We start from the raw sequence: 18174 nt of genomic DNA, 5'->3' as shown, positions 1-18174 counted from the left end.
GAGTTTCAGTGGGATTGTTCAAATATTACTGCCATTTATGATCTTACATAAACATTTTTAGCAACATAAACAATCTGCATTACATTTATTAGAGTAACAAACATCTAGAAAATTGGAAACAAATATGTCCAACGTATAGAGAAATTCTGGCATAATCAGTTGATATAATATCATGCAATCATTAAAAATGAGACCTATGAAGCAAGAACCACTGAGCTTTGCACAGGGCCATTAGGAAGACTTTTCTTCAAGGAAAAAAAAAAGTATGATAAAACGTGAAGTGAAAAAAATGCAGAATGTCTCTGTTAGGATGACAACTAGACAAAAGTATTTTGTGTAAGATAAAAACAGGAAGAGAAAAAAATAGCACTGGACATGTGAAGATGGTGAAGCTATGTGATCTTTTTCATTCCAACATTTCTTTCACTGTGCTTAAAATACACAATCAGGAAAACTGAGATCCACTGGGCAGAACTCAAGTGACACCTTCATAAGTGTGTTCTCTGGGCTCTGGGAAACCTTAGCAGCATCTCATATAAATTCCTCAGTCCTTTTGCTCCCTCCTTAAGCAAACACTGAATGAGAGCCTCCACTGAAACAGGTACCATCTTAGGAGTGAGAGACACAAAGATAAAGATCTGGTACCTGCACCTAAGAAGCTCACAGCCTTGTCAAAGGCGGACTAAAGATAAATGTGGTGGTACTGGGTGACAGGAACTGCAAGACTGGTCTGTCCAAAGGCTATGGCAGGGCAGAAGAGGGACTGACTGCCCAAGGTCTGGGATTCAAGGAGGGCTTCCCAGAAGAGGTGACTTTGGAGATGAGTCATGATGGATGAGTAGGAGCTCACCAAGGTTGGGCTGGTGCGGGGAGGACCCCAAGGCATGAGACCAGGAGGCACGCGTGGAGCACGTCAGTTTGGTGGCGTTGAAGGGGTAGGATGCATGGCTGCACGTGGCAGGAAATGAGAAACGTGGGACAGAGCTGGCTGATGGAAGGCCTGGTGGGTCATGCCAAGGAAGCGAGACCGCCGCCTTTGGCAACACTTACCCGCTCCAACAGGAGTGTTTTCCCACCAGCATCAGTGACCATTACCTGTAGCCGCCTCATGGCCTCCGAATCCTGATCAGCCTTCACCTTGCAGGCCACAAGCAGCTGAGCCGTGGACGCGGCAACCTGCTTGGCGGATGAGATGAGCTTCTCCTCACTGGCGTGCCCCTGCACAGAGGCATTAGCCGCCTCGCAGAGACTGCTGGTCGCAGCTGCCACCATCCGGGCCTGGGGACAGTCAACAGAGAAGTGACTTGAGGCCCAAACCTCCTGCAGGGGATCCAAAAAGCCAACGGGGAAGGAGGAGGGGGCAACTCACGGCAGAAATCAGGCCCTGTGACCATTGTCCGTCATCTGCGGCGTTGGCGGGGATGGAGCCCACCTAGAGTGGAGTATGAAAAGCAGCAATGAGAGCGGGAAGGCACAGGGTGACCTGCAGCCCCCAAACCCTACCTTGCCCTGGATTTGGAGAGAAAAGCATCTCATCAGACATGCAGCACCTCCCTGGGACTCTTGCCAACAGCACTGGCAGGAGAGTGCAGCACCCTTTCCCCTGCAGGACGCCAGCAGCTCCAAGACTGCATGTCCTGACCGGTTTCCACCTGGGCCACAAGGAGGTGACCAGAAACGCTCTCAACGACCTCCATTTCACTGCCAGGTACCGTGTTTCTGGGAAAATGGCTCAGGAACGATGGATGGGGCTATCTTGACACGCCTATTTCCTCTGCTGACCTTTCTCCATCTCCAACATGGGAGCCCCTGAGGTCTCTTCATTCAAGAGGTGAGGGAAGCTTAAATCTCTCCTGATTCCTGACCCTGGAAGCCACGCTGTGACTTTCTGGCAGATGATGTTAAAAAAGGGGGTGGGTCTCTCTCCGTACAATTGAGCACAGATCCTCGCCTTAAGGAAATACAGACTATTTTTTTCAGGGGTGGGAAGAGAAGTAAGAAGCTGGAAGTAAGACGTTCCCCGCTTCTGTTTAGGAATTGTTGCAACAGCGAAACATTTTCTGACCAGATGTAGAGGCAGCTACAGGAGGAAACACCTTTACACATGTGGGAGGTGCCTGGAGAGGTAAGAGATGAGTATCTAAATTTGCATATGAAAGTGGGGATCTGTCAGCACATCAGGGCATGCTGAAGGTCAGGTAAGGCCCCAAAGTCCTGCATATCATCTATAGTTCCCCAGGTCCAGCTGCACCTCCGTCACCAACTTTTTAAATGCTTGAATGCATAAGTTCCTTGGAGGACAGGGGCTGGGCCATAGTCAAGTTCGATTCTCTAGTATCTAGCAATGTGTCCAGCACGTAGATGGCTCTTTAATCCATGTGCAAATAAACCAAAAGTTTTAGGTAGGATGTTCTTCTCAATGATCCATTTTTGGTCTTTACGTATCGACTAGTCAGCAAGTCCTAGGTGACTGAGGTCAGCACTCTTCTAGATCTACAGGGGATAAGTGAGAAGCATAAAGGGACAGATTCATGCTGGTTGGGGAGATGTACATACATCAATATTGGATACACAATGGTTTAGAAAGAGGAACCAGTGGACGTAGGTTGGATTAAGGCACAGCTAAGCTCACAAGAGACTTCATGGAGGAAGACGGAAGGCCACCGGCTGCGCATAACTGTCTGTATTACAAGTTCTTAGGTCAACGGGACTTCCTTGGTGGCACAGTGGTTAAGGCTCCGCGATCACAATGCAGGAGGCCCAGTTTGATCCCTGGTCAGGGACCTAGATCCCACATGCATGCCGCAACTAAAAGTTCATATGCCACAACTAAGGAGCCCATGTGCTGCAACTAAGGAGCCTGCCAATGCAACTAAGACCCAGCACAACAAAATAGATAAATAAATAAATAAAATATATTAAAAAAATGATAAAAACAAAAACAACCAAGAAGACACAATCACATCCGTCATCTGTACACTGAGAGCAAAGGCCTTTTAACATCAAATATAAGTGACTGACAGTTACAGTGACCAAATTTCCCAAAGCTGGCAGGATTTCCGTGGTGCCTCTATGACTGAGAGGCTTCTCTGCAAGATGTAACTTGGATGTGGTGGTTCCATGTTGTATGGGAATAATAGGACACAAGGAGTATTTTAAATTGGAAGGCCTTTTCACATCCAGGATTAGTCTAATGTACTATTAATCCTTTGGATCACTGAAAAAGAACTAGGCTTTCACGCTAATGCAGATGGAATCGGTGACTGGAGATGAAGCAGGTCGAAGAACTCTCAGCTTTAAAACCAGACCGGCCTTTTGTCCAAAGGGCTAAGGAAAATGCTAACTGCAGAGTTGGACAGCATTCAGCTCAACAGTCCTAAGGAAAGGAAGGGCGTCACTGGAGTTGGACGTGGTATTATAAAGCCCCTGACTACGGTGCTTATATAGCCATCCACCAGGAAAATATGAGTTTACGGCTTTAAATAGCCTAATGTACGGCGGGGAAAATAAATGTCTTGTTCAGGCCCTGATGGCTGCCTGGAGTGGAAGCTCTCCTTAACAAGAAGCAGATGACAGGCCTGGAAGCTAAACCCTTCATTCTGTCTGCCAGGCTGAAGCAAACAGAGTATCCAATGATATGGGCAAAGCCAGGCGAGTCAGGGAGGGAAGGGGCGGCACGGTTTCCTTGGTCAGGACACAAGCGGTATCGCCTTTTTCTTAGTATTCAGAGGCTCTTGCTGTGTGAACTTTCCACCACTTGGCCAGTGGGGTTTACACACCTTTCCTTGGGCCACCAGCTCCCTCTGGGCTGCCGAGGCCGATTTGACCAGGGCACTTGTGGCAGCAGCAATGGATTTAGCAGCTTCCAAGATCTGTTCTTCAAAATCCAGGGTCTCATCCGCTTGCTATAACCAAAAGAAAACAGCATCACATGCAATTCATATCCCCAAAGGGCGCTTTCTGCTAAATGACTTACTTCTTGGTCACCTGGCTCTTCCTCCGTGCGTGGATTTTTATCGACAAACCACACCCAGGGTAGAAAGGCTGAAGCTGGCTGGATGCCTCTCCATCTGCTGCCTCCCCCCACCCTTCTCTAAAAGATAAAAACCGCCAGCATTGAGGTTCCTTACAAAGTTCAAATCAGGAAATTCAAAGACAGACTCTTTTTCCACACCAGAATCTTTAAAAACACATCAATTCACTGGGAATAAAATGCATTCGAAGGGTTCCATTAGCATCAATAACCCAAATCAAAATAATCAATAATTGAGACCCAAAGAGTGGGTGGTGGCACACTATCCCACAACTCAAGGCTCAGAAAAATGGGTTGAGAAAACAAAAGATGGCTATTAGCTGTGAAAAACCTTATTGCTCTTGGGTGAAAACAAAAGTAAAACAGAATTTGCATTTCTGTGGCTGAGCAGAGAGTCACACGCCAACCAGAGATCATCAGTGGTGGAGAAGAAATTGGGGCAACGTGACATCAAGGTGGAGTTTACCCCTTGGAAACCTGAGGCACGGCTCCACCTGGGGAAGAACACCGGCTCCCCCCCCCCCCCACCGCCACCGCACAGATACTATCAGGCTCTGCTGCCAAACGCCTGGGATGTTGAAAAGAATCAACATCAACAAAAGAACCAACTTTCGGGAAGGTGGGCAAGTGTAAAGACCCTGGTCCCAGGCTGGGTGGGACGGAGCATCACAATACGGGGTAGTCAGACTAGATGACCGCCAAGGTCCCCGCCAGCAATATTGCTCTGTGAATCTAAGCCAGTATGGTTAAGTGCCCCTTCGGTCACAGAATGCTGAAGATGTGGCTGGTACCTTTCAGGCATTAAGAGATGATGGTCAGGTACAGCAATACTTTTGTTTGTGTGTGTCGGTAAAATATATATAACACAAAATTTACCCTTTGAACCAATTTTAAGTATACGATTCAGTGGCATTAAGTACATTCCCAATGTTGTACAACAGCGATATGTTTTTAAGAGCGCCTACTATGTGCAGGTATTTTGTTAGGCACTTCCACGTGCATTAACTTGTTTAATCCTCACCAAAAAAGAGAGTAAAAATCGTATATAGTAGTTATCTTTATCCTTATATTTATAATGGGAACATTCAGGCTTAGGGAGGTGGAGTATTGGGCCAAGGTCATGTGGCAGCGTGAAGAATCTAGACCAGATCTAAACCTAAACTTCTCTGCCTCCATCATGATATGTTCTTCCTAGATGAGGCCACCAAGTTGGGCATCAGTGAGGAGCGACTTCATGCTGGAGGCTCAAAGTCGGCTCACTAATGGGCCCACATGAACCATCAGACGGGATGGATACACAGATACAATGCTCTTCCAGTTCCTTATTCTTTATGGCATCTCTCCTGGTTCAAGATGTGGCCATTCCTACTTTTGTTTTTATAACCCATGTTATCAGAAAAACATTTCCGAGCACATCTAGTGGAACTGAAGAATGACAGCAGCATTTGAGATGTTCTGAGACAGAAGCAGTATCTCTTTCCTATTTCGGACAAAGTCTTGCTCTAGGAGCATTTAGGACAGATATGGATTCCGTTCCAATAGATTAATTTTGGATTCCTCATTATGGGGCGGGGAAGCTTGTGACAGTGGTGAAATACAAAATTTGTTCACTGAAACATAAAATGACTCATTTTAAGACACTCTAGCATAAAAGGAACTGTTATACATAAGCCACAAGAAATGGCATTGGGCTGTGATAGGTATATTCAATGACCTTGAATTAAGAGCTTTTCTGGAAATTCGTTCTGCAAAAGAAAGTCAAGCATATAACAGATTAAGGCACTGGGGAAATCACAGAGTTTCTGAGTCCAAAGGGAGCTCCTCCCCATTTTGCAGATGAGGAAATGGAGGCCCGTGGTGGCTCTCAATGTCTTCCAGCCCCTTGCTGCAGGTGCAGGGGGCCTCAGCTATGCTATGGGTTCCAAGGATGAGTCCACTTCACAGCAGGTTTCTGATTTCCCCAATTTTAAAATGCACAAAAATGGAATTTCCCCAAAACTAAGTGCTAACTCTAAGCATGGATAGATCTGAAAGAATATCTCATTAGAACTGATTGAAAAGGGTTCTCCCATATCTTTCGCTGCCCTGGCTGGTTGTTTTTTTTTTTAAACACATGTTCGAAATACATACTCAACTTGGAAATATTTCTGACAGCCACAGATTTTTCCTGCAATGGCAAGTGCTGTAATGCCCTTTGATGAATTTTTCTTTTTCTTTCCATAAGATCTCTAGACTTTAAAATGAACGTGGCAGGAAGCCTTATCTCTGAGAGACATTTCCTCTGATTAAAAAGTATGAGAGAGTTTCCCAAGAAAAAGGATTAATAAAGCCGACTGCAATGGAGGGCGAACATTTAGATGCTGCAGTTGGGCAGCGTTCCATGATGAGATCTGCCTTCTACCTGCAGGATTGGTACCTTTCTGTGGGCCAGGTTTACCATTAAGACTAAATGCCCACTCTATCTCTCCTGCTGAAATGAGACATAATGCTGATGTTTCCTCATACCATACAACTTCTAACCTGAGAAAATGGGATCTCCCCAAGCCAAGGAGACTTGGTGAAAAGCCACGGCACCCAAGTCCAAATTCCCATTGGCTTCAGCTCCCACCAGCGTACAGAATGGAATCTGGGAGAGGGGTGTGAGGGCAGAGAGAGAAGGGAGGACATGTGCTTAACCACGGCGCAAAAAAGGAGAGAAATGGAATTGGCTTGGGCTTTGAAGGACTTCCCTGAATAAAAGGATCACAATTAAAATGCAGGAATTGTTAATAGAACAAACCCCACTGTAGCTGGGAGATTGAGGAGAAGAACAGTAAGTTGGAGCTGCTGCAAGGGGACCCTGGGGAAGAATCTGGAGTCCATGGCATCTGGATGGAAGGAAATGCTTTCACTCAATGGGCTGCTAAATGGACAGCCCTTCCTTGCTCAGATCACCGAGGATCTGGTGGAAGATGCAGGTGGCATGGGCTACCATGGGGGAAGTGCTGGTCTGGGCTCAGGAGAACAGACACACCAGTCAGCTGAATCCTACCAGCCTGCAATCTCCTCCAGGGCATGGACCGTGGTTCATCCAACTTACATCTCTGGAGCACAACGTTAGGTAGGAAAGTCCATGTGATAAAGGTTTGTTGAGAGAATGTATCCATTTAAGATGAGTCTCTGAGTACTGGAGTTCAGCCAGAGAACAATTTACATAGTAAGAGAAGGGGGGATGCATGGAGTAAGTGTCCCCATCAGTAACTTTCCATTCCTGATTCCTGTGGGTTGTTAATTGTATGCTCTATCTGTATCCCTCAACTGGCACTCATAGTCTCTGACACTGACTCATGCATATACAGATGCAAAACACAGCAGCATTTTACTAAGAGGCTCTCTTAACAAAATAATGTCACAGATGTGCAAACTAACAGTCTTCCCTGCTTAATGAAGGTGTCAGCCGCAGCCTCTGAGAGCTGAATCCACCTTCTCATCCCCTGTACAATGCTCTTTCCCTGGTCCCCTCCACTAGAAAAGACGGTTGGCCAGGTCACTTGTAGCTCTCAGCAATTGTCCTTCCAGGACTGTCTAGCAGACTCTAGCCTTGTCTTTTCGGTAGCTTTGAGAAAAGTCTAAGCACCCCTTTGCTGGTATTTTTCTTGTTTGGTGATCTTCTCCAGAGCTCCTCTTTTAAAAAGTTAGAGGTCTGGCAAGATCCCTCTTGGGAAAGGCCACACTTTGGGCTGACTCCCTGGCTGCCTGCTTCCCACTCTTGGGAGAGCATTTGAGACTCCTGTTGTGCTGATAGAGAGGGGGAAGGAGGGTGGAAAGGGGGACAGAAAAGGGGAGGCCTTTCCTCATTTTTATTTTGTCTTTTGGCCTTTCAGGGATTCTTGTAATAGGAACAAATCTGACTCCATATTGGATCTGTTTCTTTTACTTTAACCTCTGTATTCTATTGCTTTTGCTATAAGAATGTTGCCTGTAGCGCGAAATTTACAAGCTAGCCCATTGTCAAGACTCTGACCTTTAAAGGTATAACACTTTTCCATTCATATAGAGATAAAAAGTTGCAGGACAGAGAATAACATGTGTCTGGTTGGAGGTTTATAGGAACATTGTGACCAGACCTACTGGGACAGCTGCAAGAACAAAGGATCCCGGAACCAAGAAGTTTGCAGCAGCCAACCACACCCCCTCCCCTTTTAGTATTAAAGGAGGCTGAATCCTAACTCAGGGAAGATGGTTCTTTGGGACATGAGTCCATCATCTTCTCAGTCTGCTGTCTTTCCAAATAAAGTCGCTATTCCCCACCCCAACACCTCATCTCTCAATTTACTGGCCTGTTGTGTGGCAAGCAGTACGAGCCTGGACTTGGTAACATTCTGAGAACATAATGTTTGTGTCAATTCATTCCTTTTCTGAAACTACCTTCCCTCCTACATAGCCGATAGGGCTGTTATAAATAAATTATTAATATACACAGAGCATAACTGACTCATACTAAATGCTCAATAACTATTAGAATTAATTTCATTTTTCTTTCTATTACTACATATATTTTTTGTGGTTTGAAAAACTGTTGTTCAGACTTTTAGTCTGTTTCTCTGCCTGAACCCTGTTTTCCGCTCATAATTCTAACAAAGATTCTAGCTGCCATTTCTGACTACAACCTACAATATAAATAAAAAACACAAACCAAAGATAAAGTGTCAAGTGCCGGTACTGCTTCTAGCTACTCCCTTGACACCCAACCAGGAGACAGACAACTGGGTTTCAGTCTCTGCTCTGCGCTTTTGGCCACGTGATTTTGGGGAATTTGCTGCTCTTCTCCAGGTATCAAACAAACATTTTCTGTTTGTAATTTCAAGAGCAAACTCAACCCTCCTGGTCCTTTAGCTCTGACATGTTATGGTTTCACGTGAAACCCTTTTAAAGAATGCATGGACTAAAATTAGCACAGACTCCTTTTTCTTTTGCTCCCACTCTTTTGGCCTCCTTCCTGCAGTATCTTTCCCAGCCTCCACCAGGCCCATCCTCCCAGACAGGTCCTTGGGCATGCGTCTAGCAGAGGAAGAACACTTCCATCTGTGGTCCTCTTTCTGGCCTTTTTCTTTGTGAATTACATCCCTGTGGCCCCTTCCCCTGATGGACCTGACAGTGAAGGAGTCAAAGGCACCCATAGGAGATGGCCAAAGGGTCACTGCCCTGATTTCTACCTCCCTCCTTGAAAATCTCCTTTGAGGGACCGCCTTGCTGAGAACTGATAAGCACAATGGTCGTTTCTCTCACAACTGGCTACAAAAACCAGATTACAACTCACGGCACCGTCTTTCCAGTTAGGAATCATGCTTTTTTCCTGTGTTACTGAAAGCCCTGTAGGATGCTCACTATTAAAAACAAGGTCTTATCACATCACAAATTTAAAAAAAAATTCTTTGGGTATAATTTTTTTTAAGTGTGAACATTTGCATATAATTTAAATGTCCTTGAGGGAAAAAAATGGAGGACAACACTGAGAACTCCCACAACACAAGTGAAGCATTTTCCTGCCAGGTGGAAGCCTGAGTGGAATAGGCAGCTCTGTTTCTCCTTTGTTTGTAGCCAGTTTGGCCGCTACCAGTTTGCTGCTGATACTGAGTTGAGTGGTGCGTGGGGGGAGACCTTAGCCTGTACCCAAAGACCTGAACGGTCTGCAAACCTAGTCAGGTTCTCTTCCAGAGGACCCATGGGTGGGCTGTCTTTAGGACCACCACGTTTACTAGTCCTAATAAAAGGGAAACTTCTCAGAACCACTGGAACTGCCAAGAGACCAGAGCTGTTCAGCTGGCCTTGGCTCCCCCTGGGTTGGCCTGGTCCCAGGGGAAACTCTGGGGAAACTGTCAATGGACAAAGCAGGTGACAGAGAGAAAGCACTGCCAAATGGTAATGCCAGCAACCTGGGGAGGGACCAGCCTCTGCATCCAGACGTGGAGTAATGCATGTTCCTGCAGCATCTGAGGGACAAGGTGTGAGCATGCTCGGTTAGCATCTTGGGGGAAGTTTTCCCACACTCGCCACCACTTTATTTTCTAATGAACAGTAATACCACTGGGATAATCTTTTAACTGCTATTTCTGTTTTTTTTCCTTTATGTCATTCCAGGTTTATTCTACAGATATATATGAATATCTATCCATTCCTCCTTGATCAGAATCTATTAATTGCTATTTCGGTTTGATAGAAAAATTCTTAAAGATGTGTCATACTCTCAAAAAAATAAATATGAAGGCACCTGAATGTCTATCTAGGAAGCCTGGATGAAGAACAGATGACAGAATTCTTTCAAAGATTTAATCAGGTAAATTTGCCACACTGTAAACTCACGTGACATGAATTGTGTGTGTGTCTGAGAAGGCTCTGGGAGACCCACTACTTTACCTGGCGGGGAGTCACGTGGGAACATGCACTGGCTGAACACCCCACTCACCTTCACTCCTCCCCCGACCTCGCGTCTCCTGGCCTGGAAACAGCCAGTGGCACAAGAGCTCAATGTCACGCGCTGGCCACAGAAAAAATGCTGTATCCTCCTTCTCCATGAACATCTGGTCGTCTTTCCCCCTTCACCCAATAATCAGTAGAGCATGCTGGTCAACAGCAAGATGTATGAAACAAAGATACATCAATTTTAATGTACAGGCTTCAAAGTTCAGGTCCTTTTAAAGTGTGCTTTTCGTTATTCAGAAGACCTTGCTGTTGCTTTTCCATGACAATTTGTCATTTTGGTCAAACAACTTTAACTGGACTTAAAACAATGCTCTCTAGCTGCGTGAAGGTAGCACTGATTGTGGCAGCATCTTGAAAACCATCTGAAAGAGTTCCTGCTGGTGCACAGCCACTGCTGTCTCCTCAGTGGAGAAGGATCCCAGGGACAGGTTCCACTTCCTAACTCTGGAGGCTGGGACTCCAACACTGTATTTTCCCCTCCCCTGCTGCTCTGACTTGTCACTAGGCAGTTCCTGCGAGCAGCGTGGAGATGGCTCCTAGACCCCAAACAGGGGAAGCTTTCCTGACCTGCCTGTTCACACCACTGGCTCACTACCTGCATGGGGTACTGTTTGCATATTCAGGAGTGTCCTTTACTAGAGCACATCCTCTTTGCTCCCCACATCGGAGCCATTAGCACAATAGTTCTCTTTTCAGAAAGCAGTGCTCTAAGTATTTTGTTGAGAGAGATCAGGACGAACTCACACATACTTCACAGGCTCTTCCAGGAGGAGGAGGTCAAAGTCAACTAAAGAAGTCTGTTACATGCCAGAAAAAAATGTTTCATAATCCTGAACTTCCTGTTGTCCCCAATTAGGCTGCGGAATTACTTTCTGATTGTCGGCATATTCTAAATATTATCAACCTCTACTGACAAGTTAACCTATAACAGGAAACTCAACAGACAGAGTATAATCCACACTGTGTTATCTTTATTAGATATACTTAGTCCTCCAAAGTTTATATGAAGCCCAGTGACTCACCATCCATACATCTGGTTTGGCTGGTCTGGTTTTTACATTTTGTTACTCTGGGTGTAAAGGAACATTACATAGTTGATTTGTGCTTGAATTTTTGCTGAAAGCTTGATCATGAGAATTACTAATTTCTAAACTGAAGATCAGGATAAAACTGAACTAAAAGGAAATATAAATCCAGATGTGTTTGGAGGTTATAATCCTGACCCCGTATCACAAACATGGGTTTCCTTTTTCCCCACCGAGCACATCCTTTAAGGACTCATCACTGCACAAAACTAAACTATACATAATATCTCAAGCTCTTATGAAACATCAATAATTACGATTTGTTTCTAAAATAAACAAAATAATCTAGCAGTACGGATACAGGTTTTAAATGCTACAAGAAGAAATGGGATATAACATAATGAAATGTAATGAGCACTCCGTCTTCTAAATCTACTTGTGATTCTAACATATTCTTTCGTGTTGCCTTCTAAGCTATATTAGGAACCCCCGGAGACAGGGCAAGACACTGTAGGAATATGTTTGATATATAGTTGGATTAAATAACAACCTAATATATCAAACATATCACACAGAGGCCTGCAGAAAGGCATCCAGGTCTGACTGAGCTGAGAATGGGCACAGCATGGCAGGCTGCAGCCGTGGGGCGGGGCGGGGAGGGAGTTGGTGGGGACGCCATTGGGGCACCTCTGTTACCTGTCTGTGGAGCACAGTGTGTCTGCAGGTGTGGAAACGGCGCCATCATTAGTATCATAGGCACATGCACCAGGGCTCACCGACATTTTCATTTTGCCTTTACACCATCTTCCCAAGCAAACAGTGGACTCAGCGATGCCAATTTGTTATTTGTGTCTGGGCGATTCCAGGCAAAAAGAGGTGCTTACGTTTTAAGGGCCTGAGGTGGGAATATACCAGGAACCATCTTCAATAAACCCCAGACCACTCTATTATTAAAATAGGCAACCTGAGAATGTGGTGAGCAAAACAATTTAAACAAAAACATTGCCCATCTCCCAAACTCCCTCAAAGCAGTGCAAATGCTTCCCAGATATGGAAGCAAAGCATATTCACCCGATAGTGGGGTGCCTGCAGGTTTGTATGTGAGTTACAGGGGTAGAGGTGAAACAGCAATTGCTCACTTACAGAATCCTGAGGATTTGTGATTAATTTGATTGAGTTTAGTTTTGGAAGGGGATGGGAAGAACTGGTTAATCTCAAAAGACTGGTTGACTTTTGATGTTAGATTGGGATTTTTTTCTTTTTTTAAACTGGGGAAAAATTCCTTCTTGAAGTCAAGAAAGATATTTTTTTTCACGTCGATATTACTACAGAGCAAATGGCACTCCCAGACAGGCACAAAAACTGTGGTTTAGGTTGATGATTTCTTCAAAACAGTTTTATGGATAACATAATCCATGTGGTGGGAGCCTCTGGTCACTGGGTAGAGTAAGACTTCAGAGATCATTCTAAAGACTCTAGAAGGACCAAGTACCCTTCCTAATAGGAAGATGGGAGTGACCTAGAGTAGGTACCTCCAAGGAAGGGACTCAAATCAACAGTTATGTCAACTGTGACCTTGGCTTTCTGTAAAAATCCACACCACACTATAAACAGAAAGGCTAGATGATCCTAGGGCAGTGTAGGGAATGCCCACTGGCCCAGTGTGGCAGTCATCACAAACTTTTTAAGTGCTGTTATTTTTAAAACATTGTCTTACAAAATTTTAAAACATAGACCCTCCCATCACTCCAATCCCACCATCATTCTTGTCCATCCCCCACCTGTCTCCTTCATTCACAAGTGCAAGAGCTCAGAAGGGCCCTGCAAAAGACAATGGGAAAGGGATTGGGACTGCAGCTCTTAGGGTATGGTGAAGGGTCAACGTGAATTAGCGCCAAGCTACTTCTCCAGGAGAAAGAGCATCAACTGACATGGCTCCAGAACCAGAAGACAGAAGCTTCCCCGAGAGAGGAAAGTATGTGGTGAATCAGATAAGGAAAAGGAAAAACGAATTAAGTTTAAGGCCTCTAAACCTCAGTCAACGGCTGCTGCTTCTTAGCTGAAAGTACATTTTCTACTCATGATTAACTTATTTTTATAAAGCAGAAATAAAGCCAAGTCCAGAAAATGGAGTTGCCCTTACACCTACACTTAGCTCTGAAGTTTGATGAGAAAAACCTGGACAAACTTAGACCACCTAAGACCCTCAGGTTAAGGAAAGAGGACCCTGGCAAACTCAAAACCCAGAGGCCAAAAATCTTAAATTACATCTTGATGAGAAATTCTAAAAATGCCTTTATTAAATCTAGAGTGACAACTAGGAGACTGGCTCTAAGAATTCCATGGTTTTGAGAATGTCCGCAAGCCTTAACAGATTCACTATACGTCCAAGTCTATTTTACATACAGCATCAGCCCGGGAACTGCTTTTGAGTGCTTTGGTATATTCCAGTACTCAAACCCCATCCTTAAGTTTTTGTTTTTTTTTTAAAAAGGTAGAATTTTAGGCACCTAAACTGGGAGATCCAACGTTTTGTTTTTGAAGAGAAGAGCCAGGTTTTAATTCCTAAGGTATCTGGATCCTTGGAAGGGAGGTGGGGTTACAGGAACCAGTAGGGACTTGCTTGAATAGAAAGATAAAGAGGCCTCCTCTGGTTCTACCATCTTCCCACTGAAGACAGCCATGGGGGCAGGGGGACTGTGGCTTCTTTACAGGGTTGGGCTTTGCCCCCTGGACAGCACCAGGGCACCATTCTTTTTTGTAATAATTGTCCTCTCTACTGTCCTTACTTAAAGTATCTCTTTCTTTTAAATGACTTTCTCTTAACACATACTTATGACCTTAGTAACTAAGTTCTCAACATTTATCTAGATGACAAACATAGATGGAGAAAACACACCAGCCAACCACAGTCTCCAGCATATACTGAAAAAATCTGTTACCGGGTCCACTTTTGAGGTTCACACTACTCTCTATTGATTTTAAGAAAAGGAGAGACCCAGCATTGCTATTTCTGGTGAAAAGCATTATGGAAACCAGAAAATTAGAGGGTGACAATCTCACATTCAGCAACGGGGACTTTCTATAGAAAACATCCAACACCTGCTTTATGTAACAGCGGAACGAAGTCAAGATTTTAAATGCCGGGATTCTTCCTCTCGATACCCAAAGGTATTTCTTGGGATGGTTAACCTGAAAGACCCACCCTTGGGTTTTTTTCCATACCCTGTAAAAAGGTGCTCGGCAGGTAGAACAGGTTTGCAGCTTGCTAGTCCAACCCCAGGGAAGGAGACGAGCTCCCTGCAGCCCATCTGGCTCCATTTCACAGCCATCTACCGGGAGACCTACTGACATCAGACAAGCAGCCACACGTGGACACTCACTTTTGGCTTTGCTCTTGGCTTCAGCTGCTCTAACTTCTTAGCAGCAGCCTCAATGGATGCTGCAGCCCCCAGTAATTCTGTTTCTGCAATGACGGTTGGGTCTTCTGGATCCACCCACTCTGTTCCTAAAAGCAGTCCAAAGAGGGTCATTCTTGGTAGCTGCAGACCTCAGGGCAGTGACTTAATTACAAACGATATCACGATTTGCATGCAGGGATGCTGACTAGCTGCGTTGTCCTAAGGGATCTTTTCTCCAGCTGTCACTAACATCAGCTGGGTGCAGGGGTCGGGGTGGGGAGTGCCTGTCTGACCCTGATTTTCTCAATCAGTTGTATAGACGTCCCTACCACAGGATCAGTCATCAATGATAGTTTCAAAAATCGAGATCTCATTGACCAAGGCCTGCTTGAGTTTTACTCTGACTTGTAACTTAAAGTTCATGAATGCAAGTAAGCATCCTCAGGAGACTTGAGACGATGCTGAGCACAGAGATTTGTCATTCTTTTCTCCTGGGAACTCAGGAGGAACAGCCATTCCCCTCAAATGCAAACAAAGGGAAACTGGTAAGAAAACCCCTCCCGGGTGAGTTGATTGCTTCTTCATAACCACGAAGGGGTGTGCAAACAATATACTACCCAGATAGCACCGTTTCTAAACATCAAGTGTATTATTTAAATGAGAATAAATATTCTGATGAAGGAAAATGCAGTTAAAAATGGAAGGCAAGACCCTTAAAAGAGAAGTGAGCGGTTCTAGATGGATCATGACATTTAAGTTGAAGGACGTAATACAAAGACTGGAGAAAAGACTTGTTTCAGGAGAATAGTAACTTTTTAAGTCTAACTCTACTCCCATTTGCTTCTTAAAAAAAGTTCCTCACTGTGTTCCTTTTGACTTCATTTGCCAAGAGAGGGCCTGTGTAGGCTGCCCATCCTCTCTGCTCAGTTTGCTGTCTAGGACTGCCCCACAGGACGACACGAGAGAATCCAGCCTACCTTTCATGGCCTCCGCTGCCTGGATGAGCTCGGTCACGGCACCGGCCACGCGCTTGGAGAAAGCAGCCAGCTGGTGCTTGAGTTCTGGGGTTGGTTTCTGAAGAATCTATGGGTGAAGAACAAGCCAAACGCATAAGGAAGGCGGTAGCCATTGTGACAGGAAGCCCACTCTTGCTGGTGGACGCAGAGCTAGACATCCTGGTTTGAAGTTGCAACTCTGTCACCAAGTGACTTTAGAAATTTAGGGGAAAACATATAAGACGCACTGGCCTTCAGTTTCCTCATGTGAGAAATGAAAAGCTGGGAACCAGGAGTTTTCCTAAGATCTATTCTGACATACCTCCCTAAGATCACAAGGGAGATGAAGTTCTTATTTGTCCTTTTGTTTGTACCTAAAACAAACATACGCACACGGAAATTACCCAAAATGTAAGAATGCTCTGAGTGAACATGAATGTCCAAGGCTGCAGGTCAGCTGGTGTTTGTGACAAAGCAAATATGGGGTCAGAAGAAAAGTGTGACTCAGGTGGGGTCTTGGAGACAAAAACCTCTCTGAGAAGGGCTGCTCCTGAAAGGACAATCCATTTCCAGGGTTTTGACTGCAAGCTCTCCTGGGAGAAGTCCTGTGGACTTTCCTTCTTTTAAACCTAGTTTAAAGGGGTTTTAAGTTTGTTTTTTGCTGGTGTTAAAAAAGATACTAAAAATCTACCCCTAATCCAATTTAAAGGACATCCTCAGCTGATTTCTTCTCAAATTCATTCAAGAATGGAATTATGAAATGGATGAGAGCTCCCTACCATCTTCCACCATGGATTTACATCTGACTTATACCACCTTGTTCCTCCCTAATCTTGAAATTCTTCTTTCAATATTCTTTCCTGCATCTCCTACCCATGCTTCAGAGGGGTCATCTTGAGATTTAGAAATGCTAAGACATTCAGGAGGAAAGCACCACTGCTGTCTCTCTATGGACAATTCTGAGCAGCAGACAAAGCCTGGGCTTTGGTATTGGACAAACCTGTGTTTCAAACCTAGCTTCACCTGCTCCTAGTTTGTGAACAATGGGCAGATTACTGAACCTCTCAGAACCTGTTTACTCATCTGTAAAACTGGGATAATGCCTACTCCTCAGGAGTGGCATAAACATCAAATGGAATAACCCATGAGAAGTATCTTGCACAATGCCTGGAACACAGTAGGCATTCATTAAATGTTAATTCCCTTCTTGGTATCCCATACCCTTTTCACCTGACCAGGTATCGTACTCTTTCTTACGAGTCTGGAAAAGATGTCTTTTGGACCCCAAAACTGTAAGAGAACTTTAAAAGAAGGTTGGTAAAAAAAAATCTGGGGTTGGGGGAGTTAATGGGGTTATACTTTTTTTTTTTACATCTTTATTGGAGTACAATTGCTCTACAATGGTGTGTTAGTTTCTGCCCTACAACAAAGTGAATCAGCTATACATATACACATGTTCCCATATCTCTTCCCTCTTGTGTCTCCCTCCCTCCCACCTTCCCTATCCCACCCCTCCAGGCGGTCACAAAGCACCTAGCTGATCTCCCTGTGCTATGCGGCTGCTTCCCACTAGCTATCTACCTTACGTTTGGTAGTGTATATATGTCCATGCCTCTCTCTCGCTTTGTCACAGCTTACCCTCCCCCCTCCCCATATCCTCAAGTCCATTCTCTGGTAGGTCTGTGTCTTTATTCCTGTCTTACCCCTAGGTTCTTCATGACATTTTTTTTTCTTAAATTCCATACACACGTGTTAGCATACGGTATTTGTCTTTCTCTTTCTCACTTACTTCACTCTGTGTGACAGACTCTAGGTCTATCCACTTCATTACAAATAGCTCAATTTCGTTTCTTTTTATGGCTGAGTAATATTCCATTGTATATATGTGCCACATCTTCTTTATTGGGGTTACACATTGACCAGCCCCAGACACACCAGTGCATAGAAGACATTATGTTACACACTTGAACTGATTAGTCAAAGATTCTTGAGCAACCACTTCCCAGGCTCTATTCCCTACCCTCCTTCCTCTTGCAATCTTCTAAATTTTATATTTGGTACTGTTCTGAGTTCAGCTGCTCTGTTATTCTCATTCCCTCACCCTAGGACCTATCTACACATAGCACCATGCAGATATTAACTCAGTACAAACCAGTGAATGAGTGAACAAATGAATGAATGAATAACAGACCAACACACTACTGGAGACAAGTCCTAATATGATGGCATCCTAGACTAGTTCCAGAAGATCACCAGAA

The 18174-nt window shown here is 44.6% G+C and overlaps 1 protein-coding gene across 3 annotated transcripts in view; it reads right to left on the bottom strand.

The window, feature by feature from the left end:
- The window catches only part of TLN2 (talin 2), a 450451-nt gene that overhangs the window by 4310 nt on the left and 427967 nt on the right, over positions 1-18174 (bottom strand). For all 3 annotated transcript variants that reach the window (XM_067749188.1, XM_067749208.1, XM_067749197.1), the window contains 5 exons: positions 15899-16004; positions 14904-15028; positions 3780-3905; positions 1370-1432; positions 1096-1278 (listed from right to left, as the gene is read on the bottom strand). In XM_067749188.1, coding sequence (XP_067605289.1) covers positions 1096-1278; positions 1370-1432; positions 3780-3905; positions 14904-15028; positions 15899-16004 — 603 coding nt within the window. The remainder of the gene's footprint in view (positions 1-1095; positions 1279-1369; positions 1433-3779; positions 3906-14903; positions 15029-15898; positions 16005-18174) is intronic.

Source organism: Pseudorca crassidens, chromosome 1 (assembly GCF_039906515.1).
Source record: "Pseudorca crassidens isolate mPseCra1 chromosome 1, mPseCra1.hap1, whole genome shotgun sequence".
Taxonomy (NCBI): Eukaryota; Metazoa; Chordata; class Mammalia; order Artiodactyla; family Delphinidae; genus Pseudorca; species Pseudorca crassidens.
The sequence above is the reverse complement of the archived record's forward strand: the minus strand, read 5'-3'. Positions and strand labels throughout refer to the sequence as shown.